This window comes from Henckelia pumila, chromosome 2 (assembly GCF_033568475.1).
Source record: "Henckelia pumila isolate YLH828 chromosome 2, ASM3356847v2, whole genome shotgun sequence".
Taxonomy (NCBI): Eukaryota; Viridiplantae; Streptophyta; class Magnoliopsida; order Lamiales; family Gesneriaceae; genus Henckelia; species Henckelia pumila.
In genome coordinates this window covers 13,576,725-13,595,499 of record NC_133121.1, presented here as the reverse complement: position 1 = coordinate 13,595,499, position 18,775 = coordinate 13,576,725, and the positions used below count along the sequence as shown (strand labels likewise).

General features: G+C 30.8%; 1 protein-coding gene across 1 annotated transcript; it reads left to right on the top strand.

Moving 5' to 3' along the window:
- The first annotated feature begins 7,783 nt into the window (after nucleotides 1–7,783).
- Nucleotides 7,784–17,985, top strand: LOC140879732 (beta-glucosidase 13-like). Its single transcript, XM_073283592.1, has 13 exons — nucleotides 7,784–7,984; nucleotides 8,783–8,852; nucleotides 12,316–12,374; nucleotides 12,676–12,751; nucleotides 12,847–12,924; nucleotides 13,013–13,100; nucleotides 13,307–13,565; nucleotides 14,137–14,252; nucleotides 14,575–14,792; nucleotides 15,594–15,625; nucleotides 15,703–15,805; nucleotides 15,880–15,982; nucleotides 17,599–17,985. Exons 1-13 carry the CDS (start codon nucleotides 7,784–7,786, stop codon nucleotides 17,771–17,773), a joined length of 1,578 nt encoding a protein of 525 aa, XP_073139693.1. The 3' UTR covers nucleotides 17,774–17,985.
- Nucleotides 17,986–18,775: the final 790 nt, after the last annotated feature.

Below are 18,775 nucleotides of genomic sequence, written 5' to 3'. Positions count from 1 at the left end.
CGTAACCAGCGATTAACCGAACCCGGACCCGGACCCGGATCGAAACCGGCCACGGGCGGGCCAATTAAGGATTGGTATTTTGCTGACCAGGACCCAGCCCGGCCAGGTCTCGTCAACCTAGAAGGTTAACAGAAAATGATATACATGGTCAAATATCATTTGCAAGATATGATAATGCACAAATTGCACTATGATATAGTCCTTCAGAACCAATGATTGTTTCTCCATATTCAAAGGGACAAAGCTTATCTTTCTTAATTTCAAGTGATTGAACGACCATTGATGATGCTAATGGATGTGTTTTATCTATGTAAAAGCGTCTTAATACCTTTTCTACGTATGAGGATTGATGAATAAAGAATTTCTTGTAAATGTTCAATTTGCAATCCAATTTTTTTTTTGGTTTTTCTCAAGTCTTTCATGTCAAATTCACTTTTTAAATAATTGACAGTTTTGGTGTGTTCGTCGGGAGTTTCTATACGATTTAGATCATCTACATATACTGTCAATATTGCAAAACCATCATCCGTGTTTTCTTGTAAATACGCATGGACAAATAATATCATTTGTGTAACTTTTTTGCAACAGCTACTCTCTAAGGTGATTTTACCACATGCGCCCTGTAATGACCCTACCCAAATAACCTACTAACCAGAGTCTTCAAGCATTCAATAACAATAATCAAAAAACTTAATCAGAGTTACTATGAAAAATACATAAACACTTGAAACAACTAGTAAATACGATCCAAAATAAATAGCAATAATACCAAGTCAAAGCTTAATCTAGCTAGAGAAACCACCGGCGACCCCTGCTATCAAACCCTGGTCACCGACCAACCACTGACCTCGCTTCTAGTCCACCTACATACATGCCCCGTCGAATGGGGGTGTACAAGCAACACAACAGCATGGACGTAAACAAACTACGCTCAAGACGTAAAGCACAAGTATACAAACCTAGTATGATGTATGCATATGAATAGATACTAGTTAACACGATATCTGCTCAGTTTGGGCGTCAATGAATATGGAGTACCATTTGAGGTCAACTATGCTGGGTACCTCCATACACTCGTCTGAACCACCGTAGCGTCAGTCCCCATCATCACGACGTATCCCGATGTCAGACAATACCAAAAATGTAGGACTGAGCGACCCTACTACTAAGGTTATCTCGAAGGAGACTCGGCTCAAACATGAATATTCACATGCATCACAATATATCAAAACAGTAAAACATATATCATGACACATAATATGCAACACATAAGAATGCATACTCGTTGGATATCTCAGTCAGTATTTTACGTAGCTCTATAAGGCAGTCCTAGTTAGGGGCGGAGCCATAAATTAATTAAGGGGTGGATAAAAATTTTGAAAAGTCAATGTATAAATAAAATTCATAAAACATATAAAAAAATAAATCAGATTCACCTATTTAAGCGGTGTCCGACGATGTTTTATAGCATAATATTCCTCAATAATAGAATCTATATCTATATTCATTGCAAATTCCCGCTCAATGTAAATTATTATGCAATCAGCAAGAAAACCATCCTCCATCTTGTTACGAATTGCAGTTTGTTTCATTGCAGAAAAAGCTCTTTCATGTCAGAAATTTTGATAATTATGTAAATAATAAATAATCAATAGAGAATAAGAAATCAATTTTTAGTTATATTTAAATTCCTAATCTCATAATTAGTATTTTATACCTTGATAATAGGCATACATTCAAAACCCCTCTTCTCTGTACGTTGTGAAGAAATAAGAAAAGAAACAAACAACAAAAAAAGAAATAAGCAAAGAAACCAAAAAAAAAAAAAAAAAAAAAAGATCTCTTATCTTACGTTGTGAAAGAAATAAGAACAAAAAACAGATTTGTTTAGCCGTCTTGTACTTTGTAGTATAGAGAAAAAATGGTATTGGGTTGGACTAAAATTGATTTGGGCTAGAGCATAATGATTTTTTTTTAATAATATATACAAATCTATTCTGGGCCAAAGAAGGCCTCGACTATAGCCCTTCCTGCCACCCCTTCTATCCGCCCCTGGTCTTAGTAGCATCAGTCTAGGGTCCAAGCCTACAAGATAAACATATAATTTGTGTTACCTCTAAGTTCGAAAGTATCAACATAAAATCTAAATATTGTGCTACTTCAAGAGCATTAATATAAAACTAAAAGTATGAACTCAAAAGTAAAATTTGTGCTATTTCGAAGAGCATCAATATGAGATCTAAATATTGTACTTCTTCGAGAGCATTTACACGAAGACAATAATAAAATTATATACGAGTTTTGCTTTGAAGTGCACTCGTACTGATATGTGTATAAATTTATTAGATAAAAAGATTAAAAAAAAGAATGAGATGAGAGAATGAAATAAAGAAAAGATGAGTGAATCAGTTATATCTTATTCAACTACACACATCAATTTATAGGACAGAGGGATTATTACACAAAAATAATATTTCAATCAAATCAATCACCTAAATATCATTTATATATAAAAATTTTTTTATAATATTAACATTTTTTGTATGAGTTTAATAATTAACTTTGTTACGTAATTGTTTGGAGATCGATCGATTAGATGTAACACTCTAAATTCAATGATTGTCTCCATTATAAACGTTTAATTTAGAGTTCTTAATGATGATCTTCTGGAGAGCAAATGTACTTTGTTAATATGAGTATCACTTATCAAATCTTTTAAGTCATCTTCAACTGTACAGTTACTACACAATCTTGGAATCTCTCTCATATGAGATCGGTTCATTTATATACTCCTTCGTCTAGAAGAAAGCTAGGAGTCGTTCATGATCTGTGCAACCCCTTGACAACGGCGATCACCCATCGCCTTCTTATCAGCCTCGGATGTCGCATGATATTTGAAGTACCATTCTGCTGCCACATGATTAAATACTTGACTATCATTATCATTAACTATGAATTTTGGTAAAAACAAGTGTTTGATTCTAACAACATATATTTTTTGTAAAATATAAATATGTAAATTTACAAAGTAAAGACATTTTTGACTTCTTGAATTTGTGAAAAAAAATACAAAAATTACTGTTAGATTGTACATTGTGAGATGAATCTCCAACTTTACCTCGATCAATGAAAAAAATTCGTTTTTATATTTAAACTATTTTTTATTGCAAAAGAATCATTTTTTTAAATTTTGTTATGAAGTAATATTGTGTAATTATATGCTGATTTGAATGAAAAACATTACTTTTTATGTCAAAAATATTACTTTTCATTGCGTTTATAGATTGAGTTGACTTGTTTAACGTAAATAGATCCTTGAAACTATTGTACATGAGACTTACTCAAAATAACAAAAAAGATTTTTTTTTATCGTATTAAGAAATAGACAATTAAGATTGGAGGTGTCAAAACGGCTAGCGAGCCGGGCCACAACCCGTCGCAATCTACCGTTAGGCGGATTGAAAAAACACCAACTCAACCCATCTATTTTAGTTGGTGGGACGAGCCCATAATCCTATATGCTTATGTGTAATTTGGCGAATTGAGGTGGAATGATCCATAACTCAAAGCAACCCGATATTAGATGGGACGCGGCGGGTTCGCCATTTGATTGATCGAGAAATTGTTAACTAAACTCACCTATTTTATATGACGGGGCAAGCCAACATGACGAACCTACATATTTTAATATATTTAATAAGTAATGTATTGTAATAAAAATAAATAAGAAATGATAGTGAATATAATATTTGATTTGATTGATAGATTATAGTTGATTTGATTTGATTGATTAAATTTTATATAAAAATGGTAAATTACTATTTTATCCTTTTAACAATAAATAAAATATAAATAATATTATTTATTAGGGGTAATATTGTAATTTAAATTCAATGATTTGATTGATGTAAGATAAATAATTAATGATTTGATTGATGTAAAATTATAATTAACTGATGGATAAATAATATGATGAGAAGAACGTAGGATTAGACAGAATAAATTAATACAATGATTATTAATAATCCAACCAAACATAGCCTTAAATTTAAGGCTAGATCCGCACTGGCTGCTGATTTATTTCAAATGCGTAGAAAATTTTAGTCCGCCCGACTATTTTTACCCATAGGCCATAGGTTCTAGTATTTTTCTGGTGCTATTATTTGTACTTATCATTTTTTTCAAATGTGCAAGGAAATTATCAAACCTAGTGAGCGGCGGCGGCGAAAGAAAACTTGGAATCAATTAACATTATTATGATAACGATTTTTTTAACCTGCATATGTTTTTAGAATTATATTTCACTTATTAGAGAAATTGTAGTTGTATAAAATTATCGAATACTCATATACGCACTTCTTATTTTTAAATCTTTTTGTGTTCATTGAATTGCCACTTTAATAATTAGTATCATATAGTCCATCATTATATTATGGTAAACATATTATTTAAAGTTTTAAATATTTATAATTTATATAAATAAGTGTAATATATATATATATATATATATATATATATATATATATATAACGTGTGTAGATCTTTTATGAGACGTTTTTATTGATATTTTATCCATAAAATGGGTCCACCCGATCTGCATATTGACAAAAATTCTTGTGAGACTGTCTCACTGTGGGTTAATTATTTTTTTTGTCGAAAGTATTGTTTAATATATACTGTTGAATATTATGTTGGTGAAGTTTTTTTCATAATTTCAAGAATGTCCATTATATATCCATTCAATTGCATATTTTATTCTTTATTATCAATATTCAATTCCATATTTTAAAATATACTCATCTCTTATATCGTGTCATTTTAATTTTAAAAATTTATATCTTTAATTTCACTTTTTTTTTAAAAAAAATATTCTTATTCTTTGCATATATATCACGCACATCGCGAATGTCCGAGTTGCTAATTGACATATATTATGCACAAAATAACGGCTGAAATATGGTTTGCGTAAGAAACTTTAACTTTTAAATTCAAAATTGAATGAATTCATGATGCTTAAAACCCAAATAGTCGGTGTCAGCAACATTATTCTTAAAATAAGAATAAATTTTCAAGGATTGCACGTGGTAATCTTTAATAATATTACAATTATTGGGGATGCTGATTTTCCCTTTTCTTCTGTTTTTTTTTTGTTGGTAGTCTATAGGGTTCGAATGGGTTAGTCTATATATGTTATATCAGGAGTGTTTTTTTCCCTATTTTAATATCATTTGATCACGTAAGATCCTTATATTTTTTATAAAAATTGACATGTGTGTTGGTGATCCAATGATTGTAATTTGACCACATCATAAAAATAAAAATAGCATAGAATAATCCCGTTCTAACCCATCGGGCCTCCAATAACTTGCACTAGGTTTTGACCCTTTCTTGTCACACCATGCGTAACTTCGAGGGGACTTGCCAATCCAATTCATAAAAAAAAAAAAAAAGGTTTTGCTTACTTTGATTGTGTGATCGATGAGTCCTGTCCTACACAAGTCAAGAAAAAAATATTTTAATTGTTTAGTAATGGCTACAACAAAAACTCTTATGATCATTAATTGGGTTAACCAATTTCGAAAAACGCGACGATGAAAATATAACAGTACATTATGTAGTTGTGCTTGTATTTACCTAGTACCAAGACATGACATATATGTGTATCCATAGATGTGTTTATTTGTTTTTTTGAGTTGGGTACATATTGCACATGAATCAAGTCTTTTATTAGTGATCAGAACCTTAATTTAATCAATGTTTTAAAAAGTGGTAGGCGGTAGGCGGATGGTCACCCACCCCTAGTGTTTAGACGTTTAAGTAGCCGCCTAGGCAGGACTTAGGCAGTTTTTTCTTTTTAGCCTAAATATATAACTATTTTAGTACGATCCATTTTAATATTTCTCCAACAATTCATCTTTATCTAATTCACTTGTCTAAATGATGTTTTTTCACGTCTAAATATCAAATTATTCTCGTTCCCTTTAATATTTCTTCAATAATTCCTCGTTATCGAATTCAACTCGAAATACATGACATATTTCTCGATTTCATCTAATATAAATTGATGGACAAATATGTCAAATAATATTTTTTAACAAAATAAAATTGAAAAAAATAAATAATATTATATGTTAATCTAGGCGGTCGCCTAAGCGGATTTTGAGACGTCTAGGCGACGATTTTGACGGTCTAAAAATCGACGCGGTAGGTAATCGTCTAGCGCCTAGACGGTCCTAGATAGACGCCGCTTTTTAGAACACTGAATTTAACGTCCATTTAAGTAGAAACACTTTAATTTACAGGGAAGGCTAAAAGATAGTCTCTTGACTAAACAACTATAGTATATAAAGTATAAACAACCTATCTATTTTACCTTTATTTCCTAACTTGAGACTATCATACTAAGCTCCACATTCCAATGCATGCTTTCCTTTAAATTGAGCCAAAGCCATTGCCCAATTTCCATTCACCTTGAATGGAGTGGCCCAAGCCAAAATTTCCGACACATTTATGCACACATAGACATATGGATAAGATTTATTTAAAAAACAAGACATATGGAAAAGATAGAGATATACATCCGCTTCTAAGATGTGTTCGAGTTGACAAAGTAAATATGTTTTCGAAAAATAATCAAGATCAGTTCGATTCTCTATACCAATACTTTGTTGGATGAGCATGTCGAATAGAGTTTGCTCAGTACTGTTTACCTTGCTAGATTTTTCCAATACTCTCGAGGGTAGCAATTGCAGTTTCCACCTCATTAGAAAAAAAAAATGAAAAATATAGACAGGGACGGAGCCATCCCAAAGGCTGGGGTGGGCTCCAGCCCTGGTCAATTTTTTTTAATTATTAGAAAATGTGTTTTTTTTTATTTTTTTTTATTAGGTTTGAAGTTTTTTTTATTGGGTTTCAACCCTAGTTAAAATTTTTTTGGGTCTTTAGCCCATTGAATTTATGTAGCCCATGCATTAAATTTAATTAGCCCATTGAATTTTTTTTATCCCATTAAATTTAATTATCTCATTAAAAATATCATTCATGTTTAATCACATATTTTTCTTTTTCTTCCTCACCTCAAAATCGGTTAATATCTATGATAATCAAATTTAAATATCTCCTTAATGACCAAGTTTATTGTTGAAAATTTGTTAATTTTTAAGTTTATTTGTTTGGATAAGTCAATTTTATTTATGATGATATATTTTGTTGAATTCTTACATTATTATTGAGATTATGTTTGTGTTTTGCATTTATTTGTGTTGTCATCGATTTATAGTTTGTATATTGGTTCTATCTCATTACTTGTATTGTTCGAGAAAATGGTTTCCATAATTTTTTTTTCATCTTGCATTTTTTTTTCTTTTTCATTGTGTTTTTTTGGGACTTTATTGTTACATGTCAGATGTATTTTTTTTTTCGTTGTGCTTTTTGGGACTTTATTGTTACATGTTGGATGTATAAAACCAGCTAATTTTCTAAAATTTTAATTGTATATTTATTTCATAATAAGCTGGTTTTTGTAATAGAAGTACAATAACGACGAACAACCCGTCAAAAGACAGTCAGCCCAAGGTCGAAATTTTTTTTGACTACTTTCCTGAATATAGAGATATATATATCATATTCATATAGATAGTAGATGTGTTTTACACAAGTTCGTTGTTATTTTGGTTAGGTGCCTTTAATTTTCACGTGTTTGACCAACAATTCCCGTTCTTGATTTGTTATCCCCCCCTGTGCGTCTTCTATATATATATATATATTTATATATATATACCCCATGAAACCAAAAGACACACACACACACACAAAGGTAATTATTGGAGCAATGGATACTGTACGGTTCCATACAGTTACTCCATTTCTCCTTCTTTTCCTCTTCTTCACTGTCACAACAACGCATGCCTTAGAGTCGTCGCATTTCAGCCGTAGCGCCTTTCCTTCCGATTTCACGTTCGGAGCTGCCGGAGCTGCCTATCAGGTACGTACTGCTGATCATCACAAACATTTATATTTCTCTCTCTTTATCATCATTCATTTGTTTGCCATTTTTCAAAAATATTCATTACAAATTCCCACTTGAAATTGTGTATATGCTTAATGTTGCATGTCAGCACGAGGTCTTTTGGATAGAGTGATTTGAAATTTCGAAATTTGTATGTTTTTTTTTTTATTACGCCGGTTCGGTACTTTTGACTCGATATGAGTAATGATACAGATCCCTTATTCCCCGGATATTTTCTCAAATTGAATTTCTAGTCGGGGAAAATATTTTTATTATGGATAAAAACTGGATAGCAAAGGAAGTTGACCTGAAGATGAGGTGTATTTTTTTAGGAAAGAAGGAAAAATTACTCAAAAAGATGGTTGGTGTGTATGGATCGTTGGATACCCAATGGGGTAGCATCGACATTTTTTGCGTGTAGTGTGTTGATTTTTCCATAATTGTTAGTTGTGTGTTACAGAATTTTATGAATTATAAACACTACTTTGATAATATATAGTACTTAACCATAATATAGAATTTTTAGAATCTTCAAAATACTCATCTTTCCTTTTTTAAGCCCCACCATTTTTAAAAGCTCTTTCAAACACTATACCTTAGAGTCTTAATAAACATATTATTTTTACTACGTACCAATATAGACGAGATCGATCAATCTCACGTATATAAGTTTATAAAATCGTCTCACGAGAGACTTACTGTTAATGAATGTTTTCATGATTTGATAAGAATTCTAACCAATTTCTAATTGCTGGTTTAATTCATTATTATCAGTACGAAGGTGCTGCGTTTGAAGATGGTAAAGGACCAAGCATATGGGATAATTTCACCCACCAATATCCAGGTATATATCTATATTGCTCTTCACAAGTTGCATTAATACTTCTCATTTATATATATATATATATATATATATATATATATATATATGTGTGTGTGTGTGTGTCATTTTTTTTTTAGAAATAAAAAAAACTATCTATGCGTAATATGATGTGAACTATGTAATATGTATTTATAATAATACGCCACAAATTGATAAAAAAATTTATATATATGCATAATAATACCCCACAAAATGATAACAAGATCATTAAGATAAATTCTTAATTTATATATAATGCATTTTTTGAGTGAAGAACACACAATGTGGTAGTTATTTTTTATTGGGAAATGCTATATGTACACGGAGGATGACACGTTGCGGTTGAATTACACATTGCACGTGAAATTATATAACTATCATTGATGCATTTTTGAAAGATTTTTTCCAAATAAAGTGAATGGATTATTTGGTGATTTCAAGTGCAATGTGTAAACTAACATATAATCTTTTGTTACATGTTAGTATAATTTTTTTTATATGCAAAATTGTGTGTGCGTTTTATTTTGTTTTGTTTTCCCGTTTCATTAAAAAATAATAATTCAGATAAATTTATGCACTAAAATTACTTTAATTTTCACTATAAATATAGATTGAATTGACAATTCTTATGAAAATAGTCATGCAGATCTGTGAATTCCTTTTATATCCGTGAGATCCTTTTTCAAAATTGAATTTGCGAACAAGAGAATTCAAGCCATTAGGGCTTTCAAAACGGGTCGGCTCATCAAAATAGATTGAGAAATTATCAACCTAACCCGTCTTTTTAGCGTTGCGGGGCGGACCAATCCGTTAATTTTTAATTAATCGATCCACTATTTAGGCGAATTGAAAATTTGTCAAACTTAATCCAGTTATATAGCGGGACCGGACGGGATGAGACTAGACCGGCCAACCATCTTGACAACTTTACAACAATCTCATTCAGTTCAATTAAAGTCAACATTGCTGGTCTCTTTAATAATGGCTAGTCGTAAACAAAAGACATAATAATAGGGAATTGCAAATTGCAATAAACAAAGCCAAGAAACTTGCACTGACAATTACTTTTGAGGGCAAAGACATAAATTGTCTCTTGCATAGTCTATTTCAGGAGGTGACCCCAATTGTAATTTTATACGTAAAAAAATATTTTTGATTTTGGAAAATTACAATTTTGATTCGTTAATATATCATCTTTTATTTAAATTTTAACATATTTTCATTGTTTTTATTTTAACTTATTTCACATAATCACACAGCTGCATCGTTGTTGAAAATTGATGAAGTAACCTAGAAATTGGAATTATAAAAATATTGTTAGACTTGGTGCTTCGTTCGACGTGATATTAATATTTTAATCGAAAATGATGATTAAAAATTAAAAGATTGATTGTCCAGCCTCAAAGAAGTATCCGAGTTGATGGTGTAGATACATGTTTTGTTAAGAGTTTGATCCTCTTTATCAACATCTTTTCGGACGAGTCTATCGCATAAAGACTGTCAAATGTCTTGTATCTGACTAACTGATATTTAAGTATTTAGCTCGAAGTTTATCAAATGAAAAAGTGTCAAAATGGGCTTAAGCCCATCGGATTGTCCTGCTCTCGTACAAAATATGTGGGTTGATTAATTGACAAATTCTTAATCTGCCTAAAAGGTGGGCCAGCCCAGCACGGCCCTCTAATTTAGGTGGATTGGGTTGATGTTTTTTAAACCCACCTAAAAGGTAGACCGTCTCGTCTCGCCTAATTGTGAGTTAGCGGGTTGTGGGCCACTTGTACCGCTAGCCCGTTTTGACATACCTCTATTCAAATTCACACCGAAAGATAGCGATGATATGTTCACATGTCATAATAAAATAGTATGTTTCATGTGATACGTATGAGTTCGGTCCATACCTCCAGTACAACATTAACATAATATTTTTGACATAAAATATAATATCTTTTTTGAGTCGTTTCGAATCAGAGATCCGTCTCACAAGAGTGATCCATAAGACGGTTTAATAAGATTTTTTTATGAAATTTAAAAATAAATAAATTATATGACGGAAATTAAATTCCAAAAAACACGTATACACATAATATATATAGACATCCCAATTATTTTTAAAATGTCAAATTTTTGTTTAAAAATATATTTGACATTGAACTTCGATCGGCCTCTACGTTAGGTCTTGGTTGATCCACGTACGTAGACAATAATTATTTCCCGGTATTTTTTTTTTTTTTTTTTAGAAAATCTTCCCCACTAGCTTAATATTATGTTATCGTAGCTTCCAAATATAATTTTGAAAATGACCTGATGCATTAACTTATCATGACTACCCTACACATTTATGTTCTCTGACTCAAGGAACATTTTATATTATATATATATCTGCTTCATGATTAAACGTTACACCAAAATTTAATATAAACTAGTAAATCTTGGTTCGCATAAATTAAACTTTAATATAGAACGCAATTTTGTATGAAAATGATATTAAAATATTTTTTTATTTCAATTTCAATTTTTTTTATATTTTTCATTTGTGGAAAAATAAAAACTTATACGTCAAGAGGTTCTGCTACAACATCCTAAAACATCCTAAATGGTGTAATTCATACTACCACAAGGATAGTACTTAACGTCAAATCCAAGAGTCGATAGATTTTTTTTTTTAAAACAGAAACATATATATAGATTTCAATACGTTGGAATTCATAAAAATATATATATATATATGGGACCCACGTAATAAAAAATGAAACCCCATTAAATGGAATACATTAGGCAACAACCGACAGAAATAGATTGAAGGGAAAGTGGGGGTTTGTTCTAATGGGTACCAAGTTGGTGGAGTAGGTGAACTTTTAGTCATAGATCAAAAATTCGATTTTCCTTGTCAACACCTTGTTAGACTAGTCTGTCACACAGGGCTTGCCTAGTGTGGTTTATCTGACTAACGTATTTTACAGGTTGTTACGTTAATTCGAGGGTTTACTCAAAACGCACAAAAAAATAACGGCTGTGAATTCTCACGTCACAAAAAGGGGAGTGGGTGGGTGGGGGGGGGGAGGGGGGTTGTTTACTATAAATAATTGAAGGGAAAGTGGGGTTTTTACTATAAATTCAAATCAAATGGCTTTCGTACACTGTACACATACAATGCACCGAGTTTTTTTTTTTTTAGTTGTGTCATGTCAGTTTGCGACATATCAGTAACATTTGATTTCACGTCAGAATTTTCGAAATCATGTCAGTACGCACTAATGTGAATTAAGATTAAAAACAAAAAGTAAAATTCAATCTTAATTACTGGCAACTTATAACGTGCCAACTTACGATCTACTTTGAAAATGGTTGAAAACTTTATCTTCAAGTTGAAGTTACAAGGGCTTCAACGTACGTACGTTGTTTCATATATTTAAGCATCCGTTGATTATTTTTTCAAATTTTGCAGACAAAATTTTGGATGGAAGCAATGGAGATGTTGCCGTAGATTTTTACCATCGGTACAAGGTTGGTTTTTTTAGAACATTTTATATTCTGTCCAAATATACAATATTCTTTTTTAATGTCACTTGATTTTTTTTAAAAAAAAAAATGTATAATGAGAGAGAATTTTTTAAAAAATTAAATGTCAGAAACCCTAAAGATATTTGCAAAAAGAAAACAATAACGTGTTAGTATAATTTTTTTTTTTTTCATATATGTAATAGAAAACTCATCTCAAAAAATTGATTTGTGAGATAGACTCATAAGAATTTTTGTGAATTTGAATTTAGATCGTTCTCTAATGGAAGATATATATAAAATGCAGGATGATGTGAAATTGGTAAAAATAACAGGGTTCGATGGTTTTAGAATGTCCATTTCGTGGCCTCGGATATTACCAAGTAACATATATAGTACTAAATATTCATATTAATCCTCTCATTATTTAATTTAATTTATTTAAAACATTTATGGCTCTGAATTTAATATATTTCAGAAGGAAAGCTGAGTGGAGGAATAAACAAGGAAGGAATTGCATTTTACAATAATGTCTTCAATGAGCTCCTCGCAAATGGTAATTAATCCTTTACCATATTATATATATATAATTTTACATTATTCTATAATAATTAATAATGTGTTGAGGTAAAATTCAATCAAAGGTATAACTCCATTTGTCACACTCTTCCACTGGGATCTTCCTCAAGCTCTAGAAGACGAATATAATGGCTTCTTAAGTCCCCAAATAATGTAAGTACTTGTCTTCTCCCATGCCAAATTATATTTTCCGAGCATTGATTTGACGCTAAAGAAGTGAAAGTTATATCGATGTTACGTCAGCGTCACATTATATATAAAAAATAAAAAATGAGGAAAAAAAGGTTTATGTTGAATGTTATTTTTCTTTGAAATTGTATGCACTAAATAATCGATTATACAAAAATTTGGTGGTGCAGAGATGATTACAGGGACTTTGTTGGTGTTTGTTTCAAGGAGTTTGGTGATCGTGTGAAACATTGGATCACTATAAATGAGCCATACGTTTTCATCGAAGGCGGTTACGACGGAGGTGCGGTCGGAATCCTCGCGCCGGGGCGGTGCTCCGATCGGTCTAAGTGTGCCCAAGGAAATTCAGCCACCGAGCCTTACATTGCTGCCCATAATCTACTCCTTTCCCATGCTGCAGCTGTCAAATTATACAGGGAGAAATTCAAGGTCAATATTCCTTTTTTTATTCTATTTAAATTTAAATATTTGGTTTTTTCTGTTATTTTGATCATTTATATTATTGAAAATTCTTCAAAAATTTCTCTAGTAATTAATTTTTTTAAATATGATTATTTAGTTTGATGGATGTGTTATTTCTGTATAGTAAAAAAGGAAAACTGTATTTTTGGTCTTATAATTTTGTCGCTTTTCGATTTTTTAGGTCATCTGTGTTATCAAATTTCAGTTTTAGTCCGTGAGTTTTATTTTTTGACAATTTCAGTCTTTTTTTTATTGTGAATGCTGATGTGGCACTTGACATATCAGCGTCACATCAACACTATATTTGTTCATGTCAGCGTCAAGTCAAAAAATGATTAAAATTATTATAAAAAAAAAACAAAAATTACGGACTACAACTGAAATTTAATAATATAGAACATGATCGAAATCACAAGGAAGCAAAAATATAGGGAAAAAAAACAATTTTCCAAAATTCAAATTTTCTGTCGAAATTATTTCTAGGAAATATAATGAAATTAATGGTTAATATATGAAGAAAAAATAATTTGTGAGACAGGCAACTCAAAAGGGTGAAATTGGGATAACTCTAGTCACTCAATGGATTGTTCCATTTTCCCGGAGCAGCCTCGATATTCGAGCTGCCCGACGAGCTCTTGAGTTCGTGTACGGATGGTAAGTACTTGAAAATTTTATATAAATTTTTGTGTAATATTTAATAATTCTGATTTTTCATCGTCGATTTTTTTTCCACCCCAGTAATCATAACACATGCATGATACGTGCGAACAATTCACAAGGTTTTGATTTCTATAAAAATAAAGATGTTACGAAGAGATGTATTTTGTGAAAAAAAAAAAACGCTATGTTTTGGAGATCAAGAGTAAATTGCTATGTCACACTTAATAATATAGTATAGAAAAATACAAATCGACTTATTTTCCGAACAAAAAATCTCCGACCTAATTTTTTTTTTTTTTTTTTTCAATCTTCTAAGGTTTGCTGATCCTTTAGTTAATGGAGAGTATCCAAAAATCATGCGATCTATAGTTGGGAATCGGCTGCCAAAATTCAGCAAGGAGGAGAGTGAATTGGTGAAAGGGTCCTTTGATTTTTGGGGACTAAACTACTACACAGCCATTTACGCTGCTCATATTTCTTCTCCAAATACCGTCAATCTTAGCAGTTCAACCGATAGTATGGTTAAACTATCAAGTAAGCATATATTTTTCATTTAAAAAATGTGAAATCGGTCCTCTTAAGTTCTTCTATATAGGTAATTTTCGTTGTTTCATTGGTCAAATTTTGATTTTAATGCAATAACTTTGGTTTTTTTTTGGATTTATCGAATTGATGTTGACATAGAGTTTGACGACTTATCTTTTGTCATCTCTGGAAAAAACAGGATTGAATATTGAAAGAAATTACATTATGACCAAAATTTGACAAATTATATAACTAAAAAAAATATACATAAACCAAGAGTTCTTTTATGGTGCCCAACACTATATGTCCACTTCATGCCCACCATGTACAAGTCAACTCATCTATTGTACCGGTCAACTCATCTATTGTACATGGTAGGCATGAAGTGGACATATAGTGTTGGGCACCATAAAAGAACTCCATAAACCAACTTTCATGTTTAATTTTTTTTTCCCCCTTGATTGAATGGTTCATCCAAATTACCCTCCACGTATAAATAAATCATTATCAAATAAAAAAATATCGATTTGGAAGAAAGGTATTTGTTGTTATTGTTGTTAATTAAAGATGATTATAAATTGTTGTTATTTTTTTGAAAAAAAATTAAATTGTTGTTATTTTATTATGAGATAACGGGAGACAGCTATTAATCAGTAATTTCGAAATTTATTTCTTCATTTTTTTTGAACAATACAATTCATAATAGAAGATGTAAAACTATTAACCACTCTTAAATTTAATTTGATTTACCTATGAAGCTCCTATATATTATTGCATTTATTTAATTTATTGTTTCTTGATATTTTGCAGCTGAAAAAAATGGCGTACCTATTGGCCAACCGGTATGTATTAAGAATTTTGGTTAATAAAATGAAATTCATCCATCAAAATATATATAGAACTAATTAATGGTTTTCAGACTGGAGTAAACGCCTTCTTTTCCTATCCGAAAGGCCTCTATGATCTTCTCATATACATCAAGGAGAAATACAACAATCCGATTATCTATATCACTGAAAATGGTATGTAAAAAGAATAACTAAATTTTAAAATAATTTGTTCGTTTTTTAATTATTTGTTTATGGATAATGATCAGGTTATGGTTCACAAAACAATGGTACCGTAAAAGACGGTATCAATGATCCACAGAGAGTTGAGTTTTTCAGACAACATCTTCTATCCCTTCGACATGCCATTGAGTAAGTTATTATTATTATGTGTTAGAAATTAAACTTGGACCTAACTCACCTCAAAAGCTAGCTCAAGAGGTGAGGTGGGGGTGTGTTGAAATATTGTCCCACATTGATAGGATATAGTACTGGAAGCCCTTAATATAGACAATGACAATCCTCACCTCTTGAGCTAGCTTTTGAGGTGAGTTAGGTCCAAGTCTCATTTTTAACATTATGTAAAAACCAAACTATTTAGGGCAAGTTTCAGTAGGGGTGGAATCGGGTCAGGACCCGTCCCGTAACCCCCTTACCCGATTCCCGTCCCGATAGGAATTGGGATATTTTTTTTCTCCCGATCCCGCATCCGAGATGTGTCGGGACCCGAATGTTCGGGATCCCGTCGGGTCGGGAGAGGGTAATCCCGAATAATATTTTTTTTTAAAAAAAATTCTATGAAAATATTTTTTTGAAAAAAATTTATGAAAAAAATCAAACAATTTCTTAATACATTAAAAATAATTTAAAATTTCTTTATATATAACCATTAAAAAACTAAAACATTTTTTTAGTACATTACAAATAAACTAAAACAACTACTTGATTAATAAAAAAAATATAATTATTCATAATAATAAAAAAACAAAATAAAAAATTATAACTCAATGTTAATATTAAAAAATATAAATATAAAAAAATTATATGGTATATAATTATAAAACATTAATATTAAAACATAAAAGTAAAAAAAAATTTAATTAAAAAATATTATTAAAAAATATTATTTTTATATTCGGGTCGGGTCGGGAATCCCGTCGGGAAGGGTTGCCTATCCCGATCCCGATCCCGACATTGATCGGGTCGGGAAAAATCACGAACACTCGGGTCGGAAAAAGTTCGGGATGGAAAAAATTCGGGACAAAATGAGTTGGAAATTGGGACGGGTCGGGATTTTTTAAAAATTTGCCACCCCTAAGTTTCAGTATCTATCATCTAACTAGATCATTTACAATATGAAAAGAGTAAAATTTGAATACAACAATTTACTATTTATAGTTTTGTAAGTTGCAGGTCATCAAAGTTTAGTTTTAATCCAACAATTTGTCCTTATTTTCATTTTTAGTTATTTTTCGATGAAGTACTGATATACAACCGAACGTCATCCCAGTTTTAATTTGTTCCAAGCAGCAAATTTTGTTGCCCCATATCTTCCAACGAAAAATAGACAAAAAGTGAAAATATGATGAATTTATTAACTTAAAACTAGACTTTACATCTGAGACTGTCTCGTAGGCATATCTGGTGAGATGAATATTTGATACGATCAATTTTATATATGATAAAGTAATTACTTTTCATTACATATATGAGTCCAATTGACCTGTCTTATGAAAATAAATCCACAAAAATGTGTTAAAAGATACTCTTTAATCAATTAATGTAGCCAAAAATCGGGCGAATTTGAGGGATTCTTGTCCAGAACAATAGGGTTATTTTTAACATGAAAAGTGAAGTTTAAATTAAAATACATACATACATACATACATACATACATACATACATACATACATACATACAAACGTATATATATATATATATATAGCCAAGTAAACGTAATTCATCATCTCATTCATTGTAACTTGCAGCAAGGGTGTGAATGTCAAAGGTTTCTTTTTATGGTCCTTTCTGGATAATTTCGAGTGGGCCTCGGGTTACACGATTCGGTTCGGGATTTACTATGTGGACTACAAGAATGGGCTCAAAAGAATTCCGAAGATGTCTGCCATTTGGTTCAAAAAATTCCTTCAAAAGATTTATTAGGCCTTAACCATTGGGCCCAACCCATCTTCGTATTTGAATAAATCAGCCCAATCTGTTTAAAGGCGCCTTTAAAATTATTGCAATAAATAAAAATATCTTATTATCATGCACTATAAAGCCCAATTGAGTTGGTTAAAAAAAAAAAGTCCAATTGAGCTACGGTTGTAATTTGTTTGCTTTAGTAATTGTGATTAAGTGATTATAATGTATTACTAGTGGAATCTTTGTTTCCTTAAATGTTACAAATCAAGATGTTATGACATGTATCCGTTGCAATTAATAATGTTGAGATCGTGATATTTTCTTAATTTAGAGGTATTAATTAATAACAAAACAAATAGATTATTATCGTCATTTTAAATAAGCATTATTTTTTTAATTCAACGAACACAAATTTTATAAAATTAAAAAATAATTGACATTTTTTTTATGCCCATATCATATTTCTTGAATTACTAAAAGAAAATTTCCTCGTTTATAAGCATCTTATTATTGTTGTTATTTTTTTGAGATCTTCCAACATTCTTCGTTTGTTCTCTATGCCTTTAATCTTGTACCAAACACTTGCAAAAAAACAAAACAAAGCCAATAAGAAAGAAAATTTCATGACTCATGAGGATGATAAACCAAAAAGGAACGAATGTTATCGATGACTGATAACTCATCTCACATCAAAGTCCTAAGTTTGAAATGAATTCGAGTTTGAGTTACAATTGCATAATCTCTTTTAAAAATCCTAACTCGAAGAACGAAAAGGTAAATATTATTAACAAAGAAATTCTATGGTTGCCAGTTGAGGCAAAGGTCGACTGCTCGACTGATTTGATAGATCTAAGGTACTGTTTGCGAAAATTAAAGTAAGAAATCGAGATAAATTACTGTTAATTTTGTGAGATGAAGATTCAACTGAACTTGGATAAAGGAAAAAATAATTCCTTTTTATATCTAAAAAATATATATTTTCAGAATTATTATCTTTTGTTAGTTATATTATGAAGAAAT

Coding starts and splice junctions, on each gene's coding strand:
- LOC140879732 (XM_073283592.1), top strand. CDS start 7,784: ATGAAACCAAAAGACACACACACACACACAAAGGTAATTATTGGAGCA. Junction 7,985..8,782: donor CTGCCGGAGCTGCCTATCAG/GTACGTACTGCT, acceptor CATTATTATCAG/TACGAAGGTGCTGCGTTTGA. Junction 12,925..13,012: donor CAATGAGCTCCTCGCAAATG/GTAATTAATCCT, acceptor ATTCAATCAAAG/GTATAACTCCATTTGTCACA.